The sequence below is a fragment of the Macaca thibetana genome, chromosome 6 (assembly GCF_024542745.1).
Source record: "Macaca thibetana thibetana isolate TM-01 chromosome 6, ASM2454274v1, whole genome shotgun sequence".
In the NCBI taxonomy this organism is placed as follows: Eukaryota; Metazoa; Chordata; class Mammalia; order Primates; family Cercopithecidae; genus Macaca; species Macaca thibetana.
The window spans coordinates 1,758,825-1,785,058 of NC_065583.1; the positions used below are offsets into that span (position 1 = coordinate 1,758,825).

At 50.8% G+C, this 26,234-nt stretch overlaps 2 protein-coding genes across 3 annotated transcripts in view; both read left to right on the forward strand.

The window, feature by feature from the left end:
• Nucleotides 1–12,841, forward strand: part of RNF130 (ring finger protein 130) — a 157,848-nt gene extending 145,007 nt beyond the window's left edge. For both annotated transcript variants that reach the window (XM_050794226.1, XM_050794229.1), the window contains one exon: nucleotides 4,018–12,841. In XM_050794226.1, the coding sequence (XP_050650183.1) occupies nucleotides 4,018–4,127 (110 nt within the window). In that variant the 3' untranslated portion in view covers nucleotides 4,128–12,841. The remainder of the gene's footprint in view (nucleotides 1–4,017) is intronic.
• The window catches only part of TBC1D9B (TBC1 domain family member 9B), a 322,522-nt gene that overhangs the window by 262,553 nt on the left and 33,735 nt on the right, over nucleotides 1–26,234 (forward strand). Inside the window, exons 2-5 of the mRNA XM_050794173.1 lie at nucleotides 17,199–17,375; nucleotides 20,315–20,425; nucleotides 22,548–22,666; nucleotides 25,330–25,558. Coding sequence (XP_050650130.1) covers nucleotides 17,258–17,375; nucleotides 20,315–20,425; nucleotides 22,548–22,666; nucleotides 25,330–25,558 — 577 coding nt within the window. The 5' untranslated portion in view covers nucleotides 17,199–17,257. The remainder of the gene's footprint in view (nucleotides 1–17,198; nucleotides 17,376–20,314; nucleotides 20,426–22,547; nucleotides 22,667–25,329; nucleotides 25,559–26,234) is intronic.

A 26,234-nucleotide genomic window follows, 5' to 3' on the forward strand; every position in this document is an offset into this window, starting at 1 on the left:
TTATGTGGGACCTTGCTCTTAGAGGGCTACTGTGTATAGATAACAAGCATCTTTGATCCCATTTTTAAATTTTTATTTATTTATATTTGATTTTTTTTTTTTTTTTTTTTTTTTTTTAGATAGTCTCACTCTGTCACCCAGGCTGGAGTGCAGTGGCTTGATCTCGGCTCACTGAAACCTCTACCTCCCAGGTTTAAGTAATTCTCCTGCCTCAGCCTCCTGTGTAGCTGGGATTAGAGGCACCCACCACCACGCCTGGCTAATTTTTATATTTTTAGTAGAGATGGGGTTTCACCATGTTGGCCAAGCTGGTCTCGAACTACTGACCTCAGGTGATCCACCCACCTTGGCCTCCCAAAGTGCTGGGATTACAGGCATGAGCCACTATAGCCAGCCTGTATTTAATTTTTATTTATTTAAAAAAAAATTGTTTAGGGATGGGGTCTCACTGTGTTGCCCAGGCTGGACTTGAACTCCCGGGCTCAAGCGATCCTCCCACCTCAGCCTCCCTAGTAGCTGGGATTGCAGATAATGACCTTCAAGCCCGACTTCATGCCAGTTTTTTAAATGCAGAAGACTTTTAACATAGAAAAGTTAAGAAAACAGAGATTGCCGTGCCGCTCATGAACTAGCACTGAAATGCTTTCATTTAATACTCGTCTGTTGAGTAATCTGCTGAGATTATAGGCGCAAACCTCCATGCGCATCAAGTTCCAGTATTTCTAATCCTAATTTCAAGCCTTGTAAAGCTACAGTAATCAAGACAATATGGTGTTACTGTTGTTAAAAGAAAAACTTTAGAGAAACTAAATTTAACAGAGTTTAATTGAGCAAGAGTGATTGAAGAATTGGGCAGCCCCCAGGACCGAAATAGGTTCAGAGCAACTCTAGGGCTGCACCGTGGTCAGAATTATGGACAGAAAAAGGGAGGTGAGGTACAGAAACAGCTGGATGGGTGAAGATAGGCCTTTGCCTCACTGAACTCGGTTTGCACTGTTGGCCGCCTGTGATTGGCTGAAACTCAGCCGCTGGGACCCCCCTTGGTACAGGAGTCGGTTACAGTCTGTCACACGTCCAGTTAGGTGACAGTTCACTGTGTATGGAGAAACCTTTAGGCTGAACTTCAAATATGTAAGGAAGCAGTTTAGCAATTTAACAGCGCAAAGACAGACAAATGGATTGCTGGAACAGAATAGTGCCCAGAAATAGACCCACACATTTACAATCAATAGATTTTCCGTAAAGGTGCCAAGACAGTTCAGTGGGGGAAAGGATAATCTTTTAAACAATCGACAACTGAACAATTGGATATCCATATGCAAAATAAATAAATACATAAAATGAACGCCAACTCTTATTTTCTACCATTTTCAAAGATTTACTTGAAGTGGACCATCTAAGTGTAAGAACTAAAACTGTAAAGCTTCTAGATGAACATGTAGGAGAAAATCTTAGTGACCTTGGGATTCTTAAATCTGACACAAAAAGCACAAACTGTAACAGGAAAAAATGAATAAATTTGATCTTACCAACATTTGAAACTTTTAATCTTCAAAAGATACTGTTATAAAAATGGAAAGGCAAGCCATAGACTAGGAGGAAATATTTGCAAAATGTGTATGTCTGGCAAGACTTGTATCGAGCATTTTTTTTTTTTTTTTTTTGAGACAGGGTCTCGCTCTGAAGCACAGGCTGGAGGGCAGTAGTGCAGTCTCGGCTCACTGCAGCCTCTGCTTCCCAGACTCAAGCGATCTTCCCACCTCTGCCTCCCAAGTAGCTGGGGCTACAGGTGCTCACCACCACACCTGGCTACTTTTTGTATTTTTAGTAGAGATGGGGTTTCGCCGCATTGCCTCGGCTAGTCTTGAACTCCTGAGCTCAAGCTATCTGACTCAGCCTCCCAAAGTGCTGGGATTACAGGCATGAGCCACCGTGCCCGGCCTAGAATTGTTTTTAAACCCTTGTACTTGATAATATGAAGACAGCCCCAGCTGGGCATGGTGGTTTGTGCCTATGATCTCAACACTTTGGGAGGCTGACGCAGATCGCTTGAGCTCAGGAGTTCGAGACCAGCCTGGCCAATGTGGTGAAACCCCATCTCTATTAAAAATACAAAAATTAGCTGGGCATTGTGGCCCATGCCTGTAATCTCAGTTACTTAGGAGGCGGAGGCACAAGAATCTCTTGAACCCAGGAGGCGGAGGTTGCAGTGAGCCAAGACGGCACCATTGCACTCCAGCCCGGGTGACAGAGCAAGACTCTGTCTCAAAAAAAATTTTTTTAAGAAAAATTTTTTTTTTTTTGAGACGGAGTCTTGCTCTGTCGCCCAGGCTGGAGTGCAGTGGCCGGATCTCAACTCACTGCAAGCTCCGCCTCCCAGGTTTACGCCATTCTCCTGCCTCAGCCTCCCGAGTAGCTGGATTACAGGTGCCTGCCACCTTGCCCGGCTAATTTTTTGTATTTTTAGTAGAGACGGGGTTTCACCATGTTGGCCAGGCTGGTCTTGAACTCCTGATCTCGTGATCCGCCTGCCTCAGCCTCCAAAGTGCCGGGATTACAGTCATGTGGCGTGATCTTGGCTCACTGCAACCTCTACCTCCTGGGTTCAAGGGATTCTCCTGGCTCAGCCTTCCAAGTAACTAGGACTACAAGTGCCTGCCACCATGCTTGGCTAATTTTTGTATCTTAGTAGAGACAAGGTTTCACTATGTAGGTTAAGCTGGTCTCGAACTTCTGACCTCAAATGATCCACCTCGGCCTCCCAAAGTGCTGGGATTACAGGTGTGAGCCACCACACCTGGCCAGGACCACCTTAGAACAGCCTGGCAGCTTCTGAAAAAGTTCATTTTTTTACAGTCATTTCACTTCTGAGTATTTACAGGTCTAGGAGACATGAAAGCATATGTTCACACAATGTGTGTGCACAGATGTTCGTAGCAACTTTATTTGTAAGAGCCAATTTATACTATATGATTCCACTTACATAAAATTCTAGAAAGATGCAAACGAATCTATGTTTCCCTGGCAACCGGAGTAGGGTAGAAAGACGGGGAAGGGATTGAGAGGCACCAGGAAACTTTGGGGTGGTGGATATGTTCGTTACCTTGATTCTAGTGTCAGTGTCACTGGCGTATACAGCTGTCAGAGCTCACCAAATTATGTCCTTTAAACATGTGCTTTTCATTATATGTCAGTTATACCCCAGTAAAGCTTAAAAACAGTTTTATAGAAAAGGAAATGTAAGCATGGCTTAGCTTTGAGTAGCGCAAATAGTCAAATAACATAAATATGGAATTTTAAAATCAAAATATAATTATATTGGGGCAATGGAAAATATGTGCAATGGTGGAGCAGGGGGGCGGTTAGAAGAAAATCCTCATCTTCCACAGTGGGAATTCAGTAGATAAAATCTAAGACTGAAAAAATTCAGAAGGATCAACATAGGCATATTAGGTTGCAGTGAGCCGAGATCACACTACTGCGCTCCAGCCTGGGCAACAAGAACAAAACTCCGTCTCAAAAAAAAAAAAAAAAAAAAAAAAATATATATATATATATATATATATATATATATATATATATATATATATAAAAAATCAGAGCCTCCAAGTCACACCTCAAGTCTGTCCAGCTGTGAGGGGGCTCCGTGCCCATCCCCAGGACCAAACCGGAACAGGTGCTCAGATGAGAGGGCTGGGGGCAGTCCTCCATAAGATAGTGTGCCCAGGAAACAGTCTTCACATTTCTAAGTGGAACCTTTTAAGAGCACCAGGCAGCTTTTGCTTTGCGCAGCTCCAGTAGTTAGTCTCTTGGGGATCCGAAGATTGGAACTTAGATGCTTAAAGCTTGAATTGAAGGATGCCCGCACTCTTTGTATTTCTCTAATGAGAGCCCCACATGAAGGATAGTTAAGAAAAACATCATGCTTCAAAGATAACCTGCATTGTTTCCTCCAAGCCGTGTGAGAAACATAGGCCTGGTGACCTATTAAGTCTCTTTCTCTTCTTCCTTTTCCAGGTGGTCACTTTTTTCATCGAAACTCCTTGTCCCCTCGAAGTCTGGTGTATGAAAGTGAATTCTCCACAATCGAACCTTCTTTGGACATGTATGATGAGAACAAAACCTGAATTTTAAACAGGGGCTCTTGGGGTCACTGCTTTTGTGATTTGATTTCTGATCACCTTTCTTATTTTGTATTCTCCTGTCAGCATCCGTTTTGGAAGAATGGCAGCACTTTCCAAGCACAGGTTGGGGTTCAGGGTTAATTTGCAAAGTTCCCCAAGGTGAGGCATTGAGGACAGTAGTATTGCCCAGGTGAGCCTTGTGGTATTGAAAACCCGCCCAAGCTGATCATTGAAGGTGGGCGCCCAGCAAGCCTGGCTGTTTGCAGAGAAGAGGCTGGGCCCAGGATTAACGTTGCATTGGAGACGCATCTCTGAACACTCACATGCTGTTCTGTGCCAGGGAAGCTGGGGTTTTTAACATCCTTTTGTGGTCCCTGCTTACAACGCGTACCTCCCTGTGGGAGAAGCTTCCTACCCGTGTGGAGTGCAGGTGCTGCTCCCTGACTGGCTCTGGATGCTCCCCTCTCGCTTATTCTACTTCCTGCTGAAGGGCCTCTTCTAAAGGGGGTTGAGAGAAGGCCTTGCCTTTGTATCTCCTCTGAGACTGACCACCCACTTCCTGCCAGGGCAGGGCTATGGGAGACGCAGGCCGTGGGGCCGGGTCTGTGTGCGGGGCCAGGCAGCCATCTGCATTGCCATTTTCCAGCCTCCATGTCGAGCATGACGTAAAGTGACAAGTGTTTATGTCAGCACAAAAACACTGAAGGCCCTTCCATCCTGCAGCCTGTGGACATTTCTACTCGGCCACCCCTGAGTATAGGGAGTGTGTGTATAGGGAGGTGGCACCCAGGAGCCCAGCCCAGCAGTGTCTCTGGGCACAGTGATTTCAGGGGGGGTGGCCAGCAGTTGTGAAAAACAGAATGATCTGGAATGTCTCATTGGGAAGACCAAACCCCCTTCTTGCTGCAGGTGCCAGATAAGCTCCCACCTTCAGTGTCCACTGTGCAGCCCAGTCCCCTCTACCAGTCCCAGCATAGCATGAAAAGGCACAGGAGCACCAGCTGCCGGGCTTACTGGACAGGGTGCAGCAGCCCGCATCCCAGGCCAGCATCCCAGGCATCAGGGACATGCAGGATCTTCCCACACACCTGGGATGACATCGAATTAACATGATGAGAAAATTGCATCTTGCGAGTAATCCCAGTCCAGAACCACCATGGGCAAATTTGTAAAACGAATCTGCACACCCTCTTTGCAGAAGGACACACCTGAGTTGAGTCTGCCTGTCCTCACTGATATGAGCTGCGTGGGGGCGGGAGGCGCACAGAGCCTGGCTGTGAGAAGAGGAACCTCAGTCTGCACATCCCTAGGGTCAGATCTGATGGCAAACCAAGCAGATGCGTGAATCCCCCGCCCTGTTCTCACTGTCTGTGGAACATGAATTTGAAGTGGACACTTGCCATTTTTCCACGTGCAGCTTCTCCCAAAGTGTCTTTTCTCGTGACGTGTCAGTAACATGCCTCAGACACAGGTGTGCCTGAAAGAAACCTGTAGAGCCCCGGATGGGGACAGCCTTCAGGAGCGTTGTCAGAGAGCGAGCAGTGGCATTTCATTTTCGCTCGTTTGAGACTAGAATGGTGCAGATTTTAAAGGTCTTGGCGGCTTTTGTGTTTTATCTTTTACCAAGGGCTTTGGGTTGTTTTTTTTTTTTTCTTTACGATAGTCTTTGTACTATAAAAATATTTTCAATGAGCAGCTTCAATATAGCATCGTTCAAAAAAACAGGTTTCCCCATTGGGCTCTCAGAGACAGGATGAGTCTACAGGAGGCTAGAACCCATTTGCTGGAGGTTCCAGACACGCGCCTGCATTTATATGTGTTTGGCCACCTGAGAGATAGAAGAGCTCAGTTCTGATTGTTGCCGTGTTGTCTTTACCACCTCCTTGTTTTCCCAAACCAAAACTCAGACCCCAATGTAGCTTTTTCTCCTGATTTCAGGTCCCACCAAGGTGTACACATTAAATTCCACTCAAGACAGTTTCTTTACTGAAAAGGTATGAAATTACTTGAGAAGAAATAAAAAGTTCAGGCCCCTAGAATCTGTCTATTAATATAACATGTGAATTTCTGGGAAATCTGGGGCACACATTCACTGTAGAATAACCAAGGAGGCATTCCTTGCAGGGGAGCATCCTCAGAGCCGTGCTATGGACCCTAGCTCGACACCCTTTTCTGGAAAATCGGGGTCACTCTCTGGCTCAGCTACAGAATGGCCTGTCTTTGTCAGGAGGGACACTAACTTCTCATTAAGGTCATGCTCTTCAGGAATAGAGGAAAATTTGGTTTTTGGTTTCCGGGTTTTTATTTTTATTTTTGTTTTTGTTTTGAGACAGGGTCTCTGGCTCTGCCCCCCAGGCTGGAGTACAGTGACGCAACTTCGGCTCACTGCAGCCTCCACCTCCTGGGCTCGAGTGATCCTCCCACCTCAGCCCACCGAGTAGCTGGGACCACAGGCACGCGCCACCACAGCCAGCTAAGTTTTGTGTTTTCTGTAGAGATGTGAGACTTCGCCATGTTGCCCAGGCTGTCTTGAATTCCTGGGCTCAAGCAATCCGCCCCCACCTCGGCCTCCCAAAGTTCCAGGATTCCAGTTGTAAGTCACCATGCCCAGCCAAGAATGGCTTTTCTTTTTTAATCCCAAATAACAGCCTCTTCACTCGCTGCTATGCTGGGGGAAATCCCTGCTAAGTCGGGACCCTGGCAGGAAGCGGTCGGGGCTGCTTGTCCGGCGAGCACTGTGAGGTCACACATCGCCACATGGGCAGCGCTGCCCTGAGGCACTTGGGGAGCAGCGTTCTACCTGCTGCGGGTGTGAGGGGGTGGAGAGAGTGAGCGTCTCAGTTCTCGCAAGTCTTGCCACCAGCAGTGGTTATTAGGAAATGTATGATAACCTCAGTCATTGTTGAGGGGGAACTATTTGAAGTAAGGAAGAGGCTGAGGAGTCAGCTATTTACACCACACACCCACCCCCCTGCCTCCAGTGGACTGCTGTGAGCTGGGCCTGTGCCAGGTGAGCAGAACCATGGGCATGTATGGCAGGATGAGCAAGTCTAGGGCCAGGGCAGCCATCAGCATCCTCTGGGAGTCGGTTGTGACTATTGAAATGCAAATGCTTAAGCTTTGGTGATTTTTTGTTTGTTTGTTTGTTTTTGAGATGGAGTCTCGCTCTGTCGCCCAGGCTGGAGCACAGTGGCAAGCTCCGCATCCCGGGTTCACACCATTTTCCTGCCTCAGCCTCCCGAGTAGCTGGGACCACAGGCGCCGCCACCTCGCCCGGCTAATTTTTTGTGTTTTTAGTAGAGACGGGGTTTCACCGTGTTAGCCAGGATGGTCTCGATCTCCTGACCTCGTGATCCGCCCGTCTCGGCCTCCCAAAGAGCTGGGATTACAGGTGTGAGCCACCGCGCTTGGCCAAGCTTTGGTGACTTTTAACATCCTAAGGGAGGAGCTGCCCGTAGTAGCCCTCCTTTCCTGTTATTCCAGGGGGACGGGAGGCCAGACAGCCAGGGCTTCCAGCGCAGGAGGTGGAGCTCAGCAGCCAGTTGTGGTGGTGAGCATGTCTGCCCAGGGCTGCCTGCTCTGCCCTCCTCTTGGGAAGACAAGCTCTGCCTCCAGCTAAAAACTCCTCACAATCCTGATGAGCCTTGCTTTTGCAGATAGGCCCCATCTCCCAGCTCCCCTCGTGGTCCTCAGGCCTGGCTGAGAAGCACATCCACAAGGCACTGTCTTGAGCACTGGTCTGGCACCTGCCAGCCTCCGTGATGCGGCAGCAGCCCCAGCTGCCAATGAGTCTGATGATATTTGGAAAACTATTTTTTAAAATGGAAAAGTATTTTTTAAAATGAGATTACTGAATTTTACAAACTTGACATTTTCTATTGGCTTTAGAAGCTCTTCTCATGTTTTTATTCCCCTCACATCCAATCCATTCATTGAGCTACATGCTAAATCAAATTGGTTTTTTTATATTTTTATTTTTTTAGAGACAGGATCTCGCTCCGTCGCCCAGGCAGGAGTGCAGTGGCACAATCATGGCTCGCTGCAGCCTTGACCTCCTGGGCTCAAGTGATCCTCTCACCTCAGCCTCCCCAGTAGCTGGGACCACAGGCTCATGCCACCCACGCCTGGCTGAAGCTAGTTTTAACTGAAGAAAAATCAAAGTGTTCTCTTGCTGTTAACCTTTATTATTGAGGCATTGGCTCTGCTGTAGGAAAACAAGGAGGTGACGTTAATGTCAGTGGTTGACATTAACCGCTGGCAAGTGGCAATGCGGTTCCTTGACAAGTGGTTGCTGCTCTTAAATGTCAGGAAACAAAAACACTGATTTTAGAGATGTAGAATGTAGAAAGAAAAGAGTGGGGTTCTACAGTTAATATCATCAGCAGACTTTTATTAAGCTTTCAGTCTGTGCAAACACATATACTTGAAGTTGGGGTGAATCCGTGACCATTAAAATTTTGGCTGTTCTAGACAATGGGCACATTATCAACCAACTGGGCTGTGAGAGCAAATGATAAGAGGGTGAATCTGGATGAGGAGGGACTTCCAGGGCACAGGCGAAGGAAAGGCATTGCAGCCATAGACAGGCCCAAGCGAACAGTCAAGAGAAGGCAAGGACAGTGGCCAGGAGGCAAGGACAGCACTTCCTGGGCAGGGACCGCTTGCCAGGGGGACCAGACTCCTGTCTCTGGAAAGAAAAGGAGCCGCACTGGGGTCAGGGAGGCTGGGCACGGCCCCGGCCTGGGATGCCAGTCCTGCCTGGGGCCCAAGGCAAAGGGGAGGCATTCACAGACCCCACCCCAGGCTCTGACACCAAGTGGAAGAGGAGGGAGATTGAGGCAGAAACCTGGGCTTCCAGGCCTAGTGCCCGGGTGGGTGTTGATGGGACCCAGGGAGAGTCCTGTGGGGATACTTCAGGTCTGGGCTGGCAGGGGCTCTGGAAGGAGGCATGGAGGTGCGAACCTGGTGGCCAGTGGAGGTGCAGTGGGGGTGAGGTGGCCAGGGTGCAGACCCCTGCATCAGACTGCCTGCAAAGCTGTGTTTATTTATTTATTTATTTATTTTGAGTCAGGGTGTCACTCTGTCATCCAGACTGGAGTGTGGTGGCGCAATCTCAGCTCACTGCAAGCTCCATCTCCCAGGCTCAAGTGATTCTCCTGCCTCAGCCTCCTGAGTAGCTGGGTTTACAGGTGCACGCCACCACACCCAGCTAATTTTTTGTATTTTTAGTAGAAACGGGGTTTCACCATGTTGGCCAGGCTAGTCTCAAACTCCTGACCTCAAATGGTCCGCCCGCCTCGGCCTCACAGAGGCTGGAATTACAGGTGCGAGCCACTGCACCGGCCTGTTTCTGAATTTTTTTAGAGACAAGATCTCACTCTGTTGCCCAGGCTGGAGTGCAGTGGTGTAATCTCGGCTCCCTGCAGCCTCGACCTCCCGCGCTAAAGCGATTCTCCCACCTCTGCCTCCCGAGTAACTGGGACTACAAGCGCATGCCACCACACCCAGCTAAGTTTTAAAAAAGATTTTTAGAGACGGAGCTTCTCCATGTTGCCCGGGCTAGCCTCAAACTCCTGGGCTCCAGTGACCCTCCTGCCTTAGCGTCTCAGAGTGCTGGGATTACAGGCGTGAGCTACCACGCCCGGTCAGAAGCTGTGTTTTAAGTGGACGTGCCATCTTGTCCTGCTGAAGTATCTCCATGTAATCACAATATCTATGGCACCCAAATCTCCTCCTTCCTTCTCCCTCCCCAACACACCCCCACAGGTATGCACACACTGACATGCGCTGGAGGCAGAATCTCCCAAGGGGGGCTGGTCAGGAGAGGTGTCCCTGATTTCAGATGGAGGTGGAAGCCAGAGTGGGGCTGGACCCGCCCAGTGACATGAGGATGGGGCTTGGGATAAAGCCCTGGGGACACTGACATTTAAAGTGTGGACAGAAGGCGCTACTGAAGGCAATGGATGTAGAAAAGCAATTGAGTACGATTTCCGTCTTCAGAACGGCTGTCCAGCTAGCTCTCACTTCCTGTCCTGTGTTCAGTGTCACCCGGAGGCAGAGTTTAACGTGACTAAAGTCAACATTGGCCACATTGTCAGTGAGTGTGGGGAGATGAGTAAGGGCTCCTCGCAGGGCGATACCCACAGCTGCAAATAGCGCCTTCCCCTCCCAGGTCTGGTGAGAGCAGTTGTTACATATGAAGGGCGTGGAGTTTGGTCTTGTATTTTGGCCTTGTTGGTAAAGCATTCCAAAGCTTCGACACACCCTCCTTTTAACCCATTAGGAAAGGCTGTTGATTGTAATCTTCACATGGTGCCCTGGGCTATGGTGAAGAGCCTTGCAGAAGAACTGGGAGAAGCCCTACATGGATTTGAAGTATTGTAGCATCAGAAAATCACACTGGAAGAAGGCAGGTGGGGACAAGGTGCCTGTGTCTGCTCCTTGGAATTCCTTTCCTTATTGTCCGAGGCAAGTACAGGGAAAGCAAAGCAAAGCAAATCTGCATCTAGGAGGAACGTTCCCTTGTGAGGCATGGGACTGGCTCCCCTGTGTCTCATGGGGGCTCTGAGTTTCAAGGTCACACTGGCCTCCTGAGGCCTGGCTGAGGCGGCTGGGTTGGGAGTCAGGAGACCCCCAGTAGCCATGAAGCTCCTCTGGGACATTGCTAAAGGTTCACCCTCTTTTTTGTGGGTGTCCTGGAAGATCCCAACAAACTGCACTTTGAAGAAGAGAGGCTGAGAGGGCCTCCAGCCGCCTGCGTTCTCCACAGCTGTGGCCCCACAGCCTGCAGTGACCGTGGAGGGGCAGGCGCCATCCGCCTCGGCTGCTGAGTCTTGGCTCCTGTGGTCCCACAAAGACCCTGTGGGGGCCACCCAGTTGTTACCTGGACTCATCTTGGGTTTTCCTTCCCTTTCCACCCTAAGCTCAAGGTATTTTTTTCCTGTTTTTTTTTCACTCTAACTTGGGGAAGAAGGAAGATCCTTTATGGGGGGAAAAAAAAAACAAAAACAAACTTTGAACGTCCTGCAACTTGAGTTTTAAGCTTTCAGAAATATTCAGTGCTTCTGGCCCGCTCAGACCTCTGCCTGGGCTGCGGAGTTCCTCCTGTTGACTCCTCCTCCCTGTGCACACACCACAAAAGCTCTCGGTGGCCCAGCCACCCCTGAAAGCAGTGCTGGTAGCCAGATGCCGCCCAGGTCCCCTCCCGAGCCGAGGGTGGCACCCCGCCCAGCGCACATGCATTCTCCTGTGGGAACTCAGGGGCATGTGGTGAGCAGGCTCCTGTCAGTTGAGGCGGGGGCTCCTGGCCCATCTTTGCTCTCCTCTCAGGCTGCCCAGCTCCCGGCGGCACATGGTGGCCTGGCAAGGCTGACTTGGCCTCCTCAGTTCTCCACCCATCCACAGATCGTCGCCTTCCCTAGCCACCTCTCTATAGCCACCAACATCTGCGGAGCATCACAGACAGTGGTTCTGAGCTGGGGTTTACAAATTTAACCCAACACAGAGTGAATTCAAATTTGCTTTTGGAACTCCCTTTATCTCCAATTAAGTGCAAGTATATTTACACTATGTGATATTTAAAGGACTTCTCCAATGACTGGGAGGTACTGAACCAAGATGTTTGTAAAGAAACAGTGGGGTGAGGTGGTTAGTAGAGTATAACGTCCTGGCCATTTTTTTTCCTTCAGGTGAGTAAGCGCTCCTTCAGCAGAAAGGCTGCAGGTTGCTGGCTGTGCTCTGTGGACTGGGCCAGTAGGTGTGGCCCAGGTCCAGGTCCTGGCACCTTTGCTGGGTGCCCAGCCTGAGACGACACGTGCCGTCCTGGAGAGAAGCAGAGAGGGTGCTGTCTCCAGGCGTTCCTCAGACAGCCTGGGCCTGGCTCGCTGAGCCAGCTGGAGGAGGGGATCTCCTGACTGGGGCTTGGGGCCAGATCTACTGCAGAGAGGCAATAACTCTGTCTAAAGAGAAAACTTGTCCAGTGTGATTACAAAAACAGAAAAAGGCTCCAAGCTAGGAAGTGATATTTGAGGTGTGGAGAACATTCTCACCTGATGGAAGCATCCTGCTCCTGGACAGGAGAAGCTGGTGCAAGCCCGAGGTCACGTGTGTCTCCGTTGTTTTGGACCCTCTGTAGCTTTTACACTCATAAAATATTACAGTTGCCCCTTTCATATTTGGGTCATTCAAAGAGCCCACCTCACTCCAGGCTCCTGCTCATTCTGCACAGCATCTCAGAAGATGGCGCACAAAACTCTTTTTCTAACTGTAACACAGGTAATATGGGGTGGGGAGGCTTGGGATATACCTAAACGTGGCACATGACTTGTATTCCACCTTGAGGGATGAAAAGGAAACTATGCACTTGAATGTTAATTAAAATTTTAATTTAATTCATTGGATAGCTTGTGCCAGAAAGAACAGTCAATATTCAAGAAGCAACACTGGTGATTAGCTCAGTTTGGGCCTCCCTGTACGGGGAGTTTCCTTGTCTGGAACGCAAACACCTACAAGTAGAGTGTGAGCTGGTTCTTGACAATCAGATCTCATCAGCCCTTTGAAACGTTCTGGGCAGCGCAGCTCCTCGGTCTGCATGGTTGGTGTAAGTATAATCAAGTAGTGAAATTGTATGGTATACACCTACATGCCAACAGTGTACACCTGTATGTGCAGAATTTGCTAATATAACCATTTCAATAAAAACCGACTGAAAAAGCTGATTTGGCCACATGGAGTATTGTTGGTGGTAACGCGTATCGCCGAGGACTCTCTTGGTTACAAATGACAGAAAACCCAACCAAAACTGGCTAACACAAAAGGGGAATGTAATGGCTCCCAAAAGCCAAAATGCCCAGGGGTGCCTGTGTCAGGCTTGGTGTGATTTGACCCTCAAATGCTGACACCAAGACACAGGCCAACTTTGCTTCCTCCTTGGGAACCCAATTCCCAGGCTCAGCGTGGCAGTAGCCCCAGCAGCACAAGAGCTGCTCCACTTCCCCAGGAGGAGGCCCAGGTCAGAACGGTGTTTCCCTGGCCCAGCTGTCTTGGTTGGAGGCACGTGGCCATCACCAGCCAGCCCCTGTGGTCACAGACAGAATGCACTGATGGCCTCAGCTGGCGTGGGCTCCACGTCCACAGCCCAGGAGTCCATGCATCTTCACCTGACAGACCGGAGCTGAATGTTCTAAGGCCCGGTTCCCACTGCAGAATCATGAACGACACTGCACAGACAGGAGAAGTGAATGCTGGGGGCAAAGGCAGCATGTGTCTGACACGTGTGGAAAAGAGCTGGAGCCAGAACAGTCTGGACAACAGTGCTGCTTTGCCACCCATGCAATAGTATGAACTGACAAATCATCTCATCGTTCTGGATTTCAGCTTTATCATCTGTAAAACAGGGATCATAAAATACCTACCTCATAGGGTTGATGTGTGGGGATTATACTTAAAATAATTTAAGAAGTAGACTTAATGTCATATATCCAGTAACAGTCTAGTATCCAGAATATATAAAGAACACTTACAACTCAACAATAAAAATACAACCCAATTTAAAAACAGGCAAAGGGGCCGAGCACAGTGGCTCACACCTGTAATCTCAGCACTTTGGGAGGCCGAGGTGGGCAGATCACTTGAGATCAGGAGTTCGAGACCATCCTGGCCAACATGGTGAAACCTCCTCTCTACTAAAAATACTAAAATTAGCCAGGCATGGTGGCACACGCCTGTAATCCCAGCTACTCGGAAGGCTGAGGCAGGAGAATCGCTTGAACTCGGGAGGCGGAGGCTGCAGTGAGCTGAGATCACGCCACTGCACTCCAGCCTGGGCGACAGAGCAAGACTCCATCTCAAAAATAAATAACAAAATAAAAAAAATGTTTAAATGGGCAAAGGACATAGACATTTCTCCAGATAAAATATACAAATAACCCAAAAGCACATGAAAAGACGCTCAACATCATTAGTCATCAGGGAAATGGAAATCCAAACCATAGTGAGATACCAGTTCCCACCCTCGAGAAATGGACATCAAAAAAAAGAAAGACAATAACAAGTGTTGACGAGATATGGAAAAACTAGACCTCTTTTTTTTTTTTTTTTTTTTTGAGATGGAGCCTCACTCTGCTGCCCAGGCTAGAGTGCAGTGGCGCATCAGCTCCCTGTAACCTCCACCTCCTGGGTTCAAGCAGTTCTCCTGCCTCAGCCTCCCGAGTAGCTGGGACTACAAGCACGTGCCACCACGCCTCTAATTTTTGCATTTTTAGTAGAGACGGGGTTTCGCTATATTAGGCAAGATGGTCTTGATCTCCTAACCTTGTGACCTGCCCACCTTGGCCTCCCAAAGTGCTGGGATTACAGGCATGAGCCACCGCACCCGGCCTAGAACTCTTATACACTGCTGGTGGGCATGTGGAGTGCTGCAGCTGCTTTGGAGAGCGGTTTGGCCACTGCTTAAAAAGTGAAACACAGCTGTACCACATGACCCAACAATACCACGCCTCGATAGATGCCCAAGAGAATTAAAAACACATATTCATACAGAGACTTGTACACATGTTCGTGGCAGCATTATTTATAATAGACAAGAAGGGTAAACAATCCAAATGTCCATCCACTGAAGAATGAATGAACAAAATGTGGTGCATCCATACCATGGGGTATTGTTCAGCCATAAGAAGGAATGAAGTATCAATACATGCTATGACATAGGTGAACCTCAAACACATGGGAAGGAAAGAAGCCAGACACAAAAGACCACATATTGTATGGTTCCATTTATATGAAGAAATGGCTAGAAAGGGAAAAATATACAGAGACAAAACAGATTGATGGTTGACAGGGCAAAGCTGGGGGGAAGTGGGGAATGGCAGCTAATGGGTGAGGGGTTTCTTCTTTGATAAAAATGTTCCGGAATTAGTGATGATGGATGTCCAGCCTAGTGAATATACTAAAAACCACTACATTTTGCACTTTAAAAGGGTGCATGTTATGGAATATGAATTATATCTCAGAAAATCAAAAAGAACTAAAGCTTAGCACACACATACTAAGTGCTCAATAAATGTCTGTTCTTTTTCTTCTTACAAAAAATCATTCTTGGCCGGGGGCGGTGACTCACACCTGTAATCCCAGCACTTTGGGAGGCCGAGACGGGCGGATCACGAGGTCAGGAGATCGAGACCATCCTGGCTAACACTGTGAAACCTCGTCTCTATTAAAAATACAAAAAATTAGCCAGGTGCGGTGGCAGGCACCTGTAGTCCCAGTTACTCGGGGGGCTGAGGCAGGAGAATGATGTGAACCCAGGAGGCAGAGCTTGCAGTAAGCCTAGATCACGCCACTGCACTCCAGCCTGGGCGACAGAGTGAGACTCCATCTCAAACAAACAAACAAAAAATCATTCTCGAGGAGTGGTCTCCAGGTCAGCAGCATCAACATCACCCAGGAGCGTGTTAGGAAGGCAAACACCCTGGGAGGGAGGGGCAGCAACCGGTGTGGTGGTTTGTTTTGTTTTCAGATGGAGTCTTGCTATGTTGCCCTGGCTGATTTTGAACTCCTGGCCTCAAGTGATCCTCCCACCTCAGCCTCCCAAGTGGCTGGGCCTACAGCAGCCTGTTTGAATCAGCCTTCCAGGTGATCCTAATGTATGCCCAATTTGAGAACCACTGGAATGAAGGAACAAGACAACTCCTTACCTCCTCTCAGGGTGTTAAAAAGTGCAGATCTTCCAAATTCTTTCCCTCTAGAGAGCCCAATGACAATATTAGTTCAAACTTCCAAGATGTTGAAGTAAGCCCACCTCTGCATCTTGAAAGCTGATTCCTATATCCAGCAACATTGCAGAAGACTGCAGGTCACTCTGGGTGTCAACTGCGTGTACCTACATCCATCACACCAAGATTCTTGATCGCCAATCACAGAAACCCACCTGGAAGCCAGGTCCAGCTCCAAGGATGGTTTAACCGCCCCCTTCCCTCTGCTCTCTAGCCAGATCCTGGTGAGGGCTCTGGCCAGCAGGGTGACCCCACATCCCAGTCGACCCCGGACAGCATGGATCCAGGCCTGTTGTCCCAGGTGGAGTTGACAGCTCCTTTCATGCAGAAGGCCGGGCGTGGACTGGTGCTACCCCTGCAGGTCAACACTGGGAGACCAGGGTCCCGCATTCGCGTGCAGCCCGCCTCACGCTTGCGCACAAGCCGCCACTGGCCCGGGGGCCAGCCCAGACCCCATCCTCAAGGCCGGCCAGCCTCCGTGACCCGTCTGTTAGGGGAGGAGCTGCACTGATTTCCAAGGATGCAGCCGGTATCAGGGCCTCCTGGCACTCGCCCTGCGCTGGACGTTTCTTCTAGTCTCCGGCCCCAGTGTCAGAATTCTGAGAACTGGCCAGGCGCGATGGTTCATGCCTGTAATCCCAGGACTTGGGAGGTCAATGTGAGCGGATCACCTGAGGTCAGGAGTTCGAGACCAGCCTGGCCAACATGGTGAAACCCCGTCTCTACTAAAAATACAAAAAAATTAGCTGGGCGTGGTTGCAGGCGCCTGTAATCCCAGCTACTCAGGAGGCTGAGGCAGGAGGATCACTTGAACCCGGGAGGCAGAGGTTGCAGTGAGCCAAGATCGCGCCATTGCACTCCAGCCCGGGCGACAGAGCAAGCCTCTGCCAAAAAAAAAAAAAGAAAAAAAAATTCTGAGGATTAGGAGGAACTGCAAACCCTTTTCCAGGCGCCCTTGCAGTGCTAACACGCCCCGGGTTGCACGCAAAACCAGCCAAAAACAGCCAAACTGTGCTTCTTTATATCTATCTTTCACATTGCACAGCTTTCAAAACGCCAGAAGCCCTACTCTGCACAGCGGCTCCCCTGTCTGCGGACTGGGCCGTTCCGTTCTGGGTCCAGGCCGGAGGCCGGCGGCTGGACCGCTCCAGGAGGCCAGGCGGGCGCGCGCCCGAGGCCGGGGCGGAGGGGGCGGAGGGGGCGGTGCGGGCCGCGAGCCGGGTGCGTGAGCGCCACACGCCCGCCAGGGGGCGCCGCCCGCCCGGCCCCGCCCCGGCCCGCTCTGCACGCTCCGCTCCGGGACGCCGACGGCGGCGGGCGCTTCCGCCTCGCGGGCCTCGGCCCGGCGCGAGCGGCACCGCGATGTGGCTGAGCCCGGAGGAGGTGCTGGTGGCCAATGCGCTGTGGGTGACGGAGCGGGCCAACCCGTTCTTCGTGCTGCAGCGGCGCCGGGGCCACGGCAAGGGCGGCGGCCTCACGGGTGAGAGGCGCGCGGGCGGCCAGGCCTAGGGACGCCGCGGCGGGGCTGGCGGCGGGCGGGTCCGGTTCCGGCCCGGCCTCTGCGCGTCGCGGCGGACACGCACGCCAGTGCGCGGCGGGGCGGGGGCTCGAGGCCGGGACCCGGGAGCCGGGCGCGGAGGGGCCGGGGCGGGGAGCGAGGGGCTGGCGGGAGGCGAGTGCGCCCTGGGCGGGCTCTCCTCAGGTCGGCGTGGGGCGGCCTCCGCCCGGTTTCGGCGCCCGCGAGTCCCGGGAGCCGTGTCGCTTCCCGGGATTCCACCGCCGAAAGTTAGCGAGGCCGCCCTGTCCTCATCCTCCGCCTCAGTTTCCCCCGGTGCCTCTAAGGGGCCAAGTGACGCCAGCGCACGTTTTCTTGTGCCGTCTTCTTCATTCCCACCTCACCAGAGTATCGCCCTTTTAGCAAGATCGGAGGTCCCCGGAGCCGGCCGCACCCCCATTCCCCAGCTCCTCCCCCGCCTTTCTGCTCCTGGCTGCTCTCAGCGCTGCCCACCCGAGGCTTTGGGTAGCAGCCCAGGGTGTTCCTGCCAGCTCGCCAAGGTGGCCCTGTGTGGGCCCGGGCGCCACCACCACGCAGGCTGAGGCCCTTGGAGTCGTGCGGCCTGTGGGATCCGGGGGAGGCTCACAGGCCCCTCCAGGCCCCTCCCTCCGCAGGGGTTGTCCCGGGCCCCTCGTGCTCCGGGGCCCGCGTCCCGCACTGCAGGAGCCCGGCTGGCCCAGGCTCAGTGCCTTTGCTCTTCGGGGCACCGATCGTTGCCCTGCAGGAATGCGGTCCCAGTGTTGCCAGGTCGTCCAGTTTATCAAGACCTTTTTCTGCGAATCATCCTGATTCTCAGTGTTAGCAGCTAATAGCCAGATGCAGACGGAGGCTTCTCCTGGGCCACACTTCTTCATATGGAAGAGACTGTTCTGTTCCCAGGAACACTCAGTGTTCCCTTCAGCTTCAGGCTCCCTCCCAGTGGGCCTCGAGGATCTCGGGCTCCTGTGCTGGACCCGCCTCCTAGATCCAGCTGTTCAGTGGGAGTTAGTTGGCAGCCCTTGTGGCCAACCTCAAAGCTACTGCAAGCCCGTTGAAGAAGGCAAGGGACCGGCACCTTTCCTTCCGCCAGCGTGCCCGTGTGTCATACTCGCCGGTGTACTCCGCCAGCGTGCCCGTGTGTCATACTCGCCGGTGTACTCCGCCAGCGTGCCCGTGTGTCATACTCGCCGGTGTACTCCGCCAGCGTGCCCGTGTGTCATACTCGCCGGTGTACTCCGCCAGCGTGCCCGTGTGTCATACTCGCCGGTGTACTTGGAGCACTCGCGCTGTGCTCGGCAGGCTTCCGCAGGTCATCTCATTGGACGGGCGGGTGCAGGTGCAGCCCGGCCTCAGTACACCTCCTTCCTGCGGGCTCTTCTCCTTTCCACCTCACTCTCCGTGTCCCCTGGGACCATTCTTTGAACCCTCTCCCCACTGCTGGGTTTGGTGTGTCCTGCTGTGCCCTCTGACAGGGCCTTCCTTGTGCCATCATGGGCATTGTGGCCTCCGAGTACTGTCCTCCCTGAAGAGGAGGGGACGGTGATTTGGTTTTATTCAAGCCATCTATTAAAAACATGCCAACCTAGACTTTTCATTAAAGAATCTGAATAGCTAGCTTGGCCAACATAGCAAAACCCCGTCTCTACTAAAAATACAAAATTTAGCCAGGCATGGTGGCATGCGCCTGTAATCCCAGCTACTCAGGAGGGTAAGACAGGAGAATCGCTTGAACCCAGGAGGTGGAGGTTGCAGTGAGTTGAGATGGCGCCATTGCATTCCAGCTTGGGCGACAGAGCGAGACTCTATCTCAAAAAAATATTAATGAACTGTGAAGCAAAAGTGTTAAAATTGAGTAATAGCAATAAAAATGGTTCTGACATCAACAGGAAAACTGGTAACAAAATATTTTCAGATCATGTCAAAAGCAGCACTTACTTAAAAGGAAGAAAAAATTTCAAATAACAACGAACAGGTTTTTAGATTGCTTGATAATTCAATTAGTGAATCAAACGACGGTAAAAAACTATATTTCCTGCTGATTTGTCACTGCAAATAGTGACACTGACAAAGATAGCATTACCAAAAAAATAAAATCTAAAAACAAAGATAGCATTGCCACAAACTGGTTAATGTGTGTCATCTATCAAATGGGTGTATGTGAGGAGAAGAAAAACTTGAAATGCCGTAAAATGTTTCAGTTCAGAAATGAAAACACTTTTATCAGTATTTTCCTAAATTTCAGAATTCTAAGAATTGACATCTTCAGTTATGAGTTTTGAGGCTAAAAGAAACTTCCTTAAACGGTCGGTAATAAAAATCAGTGAGTCATGGCAAAGGGAAGACATTATCTTTCTGTTCTTGATACGGAAAATGATGTTGCAGAATCATTGTCCTGTGAAGAAGCGATGAGTACACGACCAAACACGTCTGAAAGTCTTATTTCTGGAGGTGTGTCTGGCAGTTAAGCATCGTGTTGGTTTTCTGGATTTTGTGATATTTGTGATATTGTTCTTTTTTAGCTTTAATGTGTAACGCAGTCTAAAGCAATACTTGTTTTGTAGTCTAATTTGGTATACTTAAAGAGGGCTTCCCAGAATTGTTTAAGCTCTGACCCCATGAAACTTGCCTCTGCCTCCGCCTGCAAGCGTTTCTGAGTCAGGAGAAGCAGCAGATGCTTCCAGGAAGAAGCAGAAGGGGATTTTTTTGTTTGGGATCAGACGCTGGCTGAAGGCCTTTGACCGCGGGGATAATTCAGGACGTTTCCCTCGTTGGGCTGGACCCTTTGGGTAGCGCCACCATCGTTTCTGCCTCCAGCCAGACTCAGCCTTCAGGGGCCTCAGTCCGGCCCTCCCCTCACCCACCATGTCTGTCTGCCCTGTTCCCAGGTCTTCTCGTGGGCACCCTGGACGTGGTGCTGGACTCCAGTGCCCGCGTGGCCCCTTACCGCATCCTGCACCAGACCCAGGACTCCCAGGTCTACTGGACAGTGGCGTGTGGTAGGTGCCCTGAGTGGTGAGGGGTGCTGGGCAGGGCCTGCCCTGGAAGAGCCGTTGCCAAGAGGAAGGGGTGTGTAGCCCACATGCCTGGGCGGTGTTCCCTGCTGACAGCACAGTCCAAGGCTGCAAGAGGGAAGTGGAGGCGGCTTCGCTTCCATCTTAGAAAGGCAGCTCCACTGGTCATGGGGACAGAGTAGGAGAGGACAGCCCCATGGAGCCCCACGTACCTCTGGGGGTGCAAGCATGGGGCTAGCCAATGTCCACGTTCTCATGCCACCTTTTCTCAAGGTAGATATAGCTGGCCTCATTCAAAGACTCCATATTTGCAAATTGGCCTACTCAATCAAATGTATTTGCAATCCCTACATCAATACTTCCAGTGATTTTGTGGTCATTTGGAGACATGGACATGTGTACATTCAAAGCAGTGAAAAATTTGAGTCACCTGATGCCCATGTCCCCGGCGGAGGCAGAACAGGGCGACACTCTGCCTTCTTGATTCAGCTGTCACACCGCACTCGTGTGTCTTGTTCACGGTCTCTGCAGTGCCGTGTTTTCCCGTGTTTGTGCTCATTGCTGTTGACTTGGCTGTTTAAAATGTCTCCTGAGCATAGCGCTGAGGCGCTCTTGTCCGTAAGAGCAAGAAGCCTGCGTTGTGCCTTGTGCGTTACAGCAGCTTCGTTCAGGCGTGAGTGACAGTGCTGCTGGCCATGAGCTCAATGCCAGTCAGTCAGGGGCACGTATTAATAAGGCCTCTTTAAACAGAAACACGTGTAAACAGTTACGTATCGGTCAGTTGAGAAAAGTGTGATTAGAGGCTCGAGGAACCGAACCCTGTGTTCCCCCGGAGTACTGGTTCAGGATTCGCTAACTCACTGATCGCGGCCACCTTACAGAATCTAACCACCCGAAAAACGAGGATCCGCTGTGTCTTGGCTGAGGCTCTCTGCGTGCCTGGTGGATGGGCCTCCTGTCCCACCTCCGGGCAGCTGAGAACGATTCAGGGTGTCATTCACTCCTCATCCTTGTGTTCGTTCAGCAGAGGCAAAACCCCAGAAACGGGTGCTGGGGATGGGGGAGCCAGGCTCGGCAGAGATCTCCCCTCATCTCTTTGCGCTTCCCCTTGGGGCTTCTTCCCCGATTCTTTGATGGGAGCAAACAGTTCTTCCGGCCTTTAAAAGTGGCATCGTGCTGCCTTCTCTACATTTTTGTTTTGTGTGTTGTTTTTTTTGAGACGAGATCTCACTTTGTCACTCAGGCTGCACTGCAGCCTCCGCCTCCCAGGCTCAAACAATCCTCCCACCTCAGCATCGTGAGTGGATGGGACCACAGACATGTGCCACTATGCCCAGCTCATTTTTTTTTGTATTTTTGGTTTCGCCATGCTGCCCAGGCTGGTCTCGAACTCCTGGGCTCAAATGATCCTCCTGCCTCAGCCTCCCAAAGTGCTGGGATTACAGGCATGAGCCACAGCACCCAGATTTTCTCTACATTTTTAAAAATTTCCATTGGGCCTATGGAGGACAGAGCCCCCCTCCCTCCTAGGTGGGGCAGACACTAGGTAAGAAGGTGGCCAGGACAAACTGAAGAGAGGACAGTAGCTACTTGTCTGCCCAGCAGGAGCCTAGCGAGCCAGGGACCTGGAGTCTTGTAGGAAGCTCCAGCTGCTATCTGTGGATACCTAGATTCTCAGGAAAGAGCTGGACTCATTTATACAAAGTATGGCTGTGTCTGATTAGTCACATACATAGCAAAGGCCACATTAAGTTCTTTCAACTTGAGGAAAGTATAAGTTAGCAAGCTTGCAGGCACATAGACTGTTTCTAGGACACATAGGAGACTTAGTGACTCTCCCTGTTGGCTTCAGGGACAGGTGGAAATGTTCACTGACACAACTGTGATTCAGCCTGGACGTTTAATTTTTTGTTTTTTACCAGGACCATTTATTACTTTCTTCATGCACATATTCATCAGTTTAAGAGGGAAAAGAGGAAGCAGCTTGAAGATTCTCGTCACTTGGATTTAGCTAATTAGGTTGCCCACTTTCATCTCGCTTCTTTGAATGTGTGTTTAGGACCCGGTGAATTTATGATTTTTCTTTTACTTCACCAACCTCTTCTAGGTTCTTCCCGCAAAGAGATCACAAAACACTGGGAATGGCTGGAAAATAACTTGCTCCAGACACTGTCCATCTTCGACAGTGAGGAAGATATCACCACCTTCGTCAAGGGCAAGATACACGTAAGGTTTACTCACCACTCCCTGTTCTCACCCTTCCCTGGCTGGCAGTGTTCTCGTGTATTATCCTATTTAATCTTCACGATGTAGGGTGCGTCCTCATTTTACAAAGGTGGAGACTGAAGTGTCAGTGCTCTTTCTCTTGGAGGTGAGAGGGGCAGAGGAACTCATGGAATACCCCTTCTTACCCTGGCTGGGCACTGGAGGCTGCTGAAGCCTAGTGCGGGGTTTCCATTCCTACCCGGGTGCCTTGGAAAGCGTGTGCAGATAGACAGTTCTGTTTGCCAGAGGAGATGCAGGAAACAATAGGATATTTTGAGTTATTTTTTATTATAAAACTAACGTTATTTTAAAAGGCACATGCCCTTTACCCCAAAATTCCAATCCTTGGAGTTTCCCCTACAGTATATTCATATATGCAGAATATACAGTTTCAAGGGCCAGGTGCAGTGGCTCACACCTGTAATCCCAGCACTTTGGGAGGCAAGGCAGGAGGATCCTTTGAGCCCAGGAGTTTGAGACCAGCCTGGCCAACATAGCGAGACCTTGTCTTTAAAAAATATATATGTATATATTTGCATATGCATGTATGTATAAATAATACATGTATACACATATATATGTTATATATATAAACACACAGTTTAATATGTCTCCCACCAGACTGTGTGTATTAGCAGAAAAACTGGAAACAGTGCCTCCCGGTCCCATGATAAGGGAGGAAAGCAGCTGTTCTCTCTTCTGCAACATGAGAATAATAATAGGTGCTGTGGCATTGACTGAGCATACACAAAGTGTGTACATACGCTGTGCTAAGTGCTGCATGTTCAGGGGACTTGTTAAGTCATGTATGCTATACTTAGTGCAATATTTTGCTGCCATCAAAACAATGGTTATGAAAATTGTAGCAGTGTGTAAAAATTCATGGTGATCTCTAGGTTGTTTCCTCTTTGGGGATAATTAACAGGATAATGAGCATTTATCTGAATGTATGTGTCTTTTTTTTTTTTTTTTTTTTTTTTGAGCCAGAGTCTCACTCTGTTACCTAGGAAGGAGTACAGTGGCACAATCTCAGCGCACTGCAACCTCTACCCCCTAGGTTCAAACGAATCTCCTGCCTCAGCCTCCCAAGTAGCTGGGATTACAGGCACGCACCACTATGCTCAGCTAATTTATGTATTTTTAGTAGAGACGGGGCGGGTGGTCGGGTACAGTGGCTCACACCTGTAATCCTAGCGCTTTGGGATGCCAAGGCAGGCAGATCAGCTGAGGTCAGGAGTTCGAGAGCAACCTGGCCAACGTGGCAAAACCCCATCTCTACTAAAAATACAAAAATTAGCCAGGCATGGTGGCGTGCGCCTGTAATCCCAGCTACTCAAGAGGCTGAGACAGGAGAATTGCTTGAACCCAGGAGATACAGGTTTCAGTGAGCTGAGATCGCACCACTACACTCCAGCCTGGGCGACAGAGCGAGACTCCTTGTCAGAAAGAAAAAAAAAAGGCCGGGCGCGGTGGCTCATGCCTGTAATCCCAGCACTTTGGGAGGCTGAGGCGGGTGGATCACGAGGTCAGGAGATCGAGACCATCCTGGCTAACACAGTGAAACCCTGTCTCTACTAAAAATACCAAAAAAACTAGCCAGGCGTGGTGGCGGGTGCCTGTAGTTCCAGCTACTCAGGAGGCTGAGGCAGGAGAATGGTGTGAACCCGGGAGGCAGAGCTTGCAGTGAGCCGAGATCGTGCCATTGCCCTCCAGCCTGGGCGACAGAGTGAGACTCCGTCTCAAAAGAAAAAAAGGAGTAGAGATGGGATTTTGCCATGTTGGCCAGGCTGGTCTCAAACTCCTGACCTCAAGTGATCCACCCACCTTGGCCTGCCAAAGTTCTGGGGTTACAGGTGTCAGTCACTGCACCTGGCCTGAATGTATATGTCTTGTTCTTTCTGTTAGGTTATTTCCTTAAGCTAGAGTCATGGGAAGGCTCTTACTAGGTCAAAGTCGTGTGGTACAAAGTTGCTTTGGGCAGGCCCTTGTGAATTCCTGATACCAGAACTTCCCATGCCTGGACAGACATTACCAAGTTTCTCAGCTCTTTTCGGTGCACTTAGGGGTTCAAGTTGAGACCTCGTTGCCTCTGTCTCCAGGAAAACAGGTGGAGAGAGTAGAAGCAAACCTTTACTCTCTGGTGAGCAATTGGGCGGTGATAATAATAGTAGTTGTGGCATTATTCACTGCCTCCTATATGCCAGGCCCAAAAAACGCATCAGCAGAAAAAACTCTAAATGACTCATAGGCCAAGGAAGAAATGGAAATTAGAAAATATTTAGAATTGAGGCAGGAGGATGGCTTCAGCTGTTGGGTTGAGGCTGCACTCCAGCTTGGGTGACAGTGAGACCCTGTCTTAATTTTTTTTTTAAGTCTCTGCTCACAGCTGGTGATGACAGTAGTTCAGGGAGTTGCAGGAGCTTTATCTGGAGAGTCACACAGGCAGCATCTGTCATCCATGTACCTTGACTGCAACCCAGCAAGAGCCGCTGACTGCTCCCACCTGTGCCTGTAGCCCTTAGACCAAGGTCCATGAGTCCTGGGTTCCCTGGGCCTCTCTGCTCCACGCTGTGACCTGTCCAGGACTGTGCAGGGCAAGCCCTAGTCCTCTTGTCTTCCTCCAGGGCATCATCGCAGAAGAGAACAAGAACTTGCAGCCCCAGGGAGACGAGGACCCCGGGAAGTTCAAGGAGGCCGAGCTGAAGATGCGGAAGCAGTTTGGGATGCCTGAGGGCGAGAAGCTGGTGAATTACTACTCCTGCAGCTACTGGAAGGGCCGCGTGCCCCGGCAGGGCTGGCTCTACCTGACCGTCAACCACCTGTGCTTCTACTCCTTCCTGCTGGGGAAGGAAGGTGAGCCAGCCCCTCAGTGTGCCCCAGCCCCCACACCCTCAGCCCCTCCCTGCCCTCAGCCTCCAGATTCTCCATCCGCACATGGCCACCAGAGGGATCTCCCTGAAGCCCAAATGCCACCTTCGCAGCCCAGGGTGGGACTGTCCAGCCTTGGCCAGGCGTCCACCTGCTCCCAGCCGGCTTTTACCGTGCCCACCCCTCGCTAGTAGGGTTCTCCACATGGCGACTCCACATGCCTGCCCTGCCCTCTTCTGCTGAGCTGGCGCATTCGGGCACACGTCTGCCCCGAATTCCGGGGATTCCATGCCATGCAGTGCCTTGGGTGTGTGCCACAGCCCTCATCTGCTGCAGGTCCGTCTCTGCAGACACCCCGGCCACAGGATGCGAGCCTGGTTCCCCAGCAGCTCCAGAAAGAGCCCCCAAGGTCTCAGCCATCCCCAAGCCCACCACGCCCTCCTCCCTCCTCGTCTCCCTCAGCCCACAGCCTCCCTGTGTCCCCTCCTGCCCTTGCCACTTACCTGTCACAGCCAGGTGGCCAGTCACCTCCCGTCAGCAGGGGCTGGGTCCTGCTCTGTGTTGGCCATGCTGTGCTGTGACTGTTCACACATCACTGCGCTCCCACTTAGGGGAGCTGCGGGGTGGGTCTTGGTGGTTCACCTCCGCACATGCGTTCCTT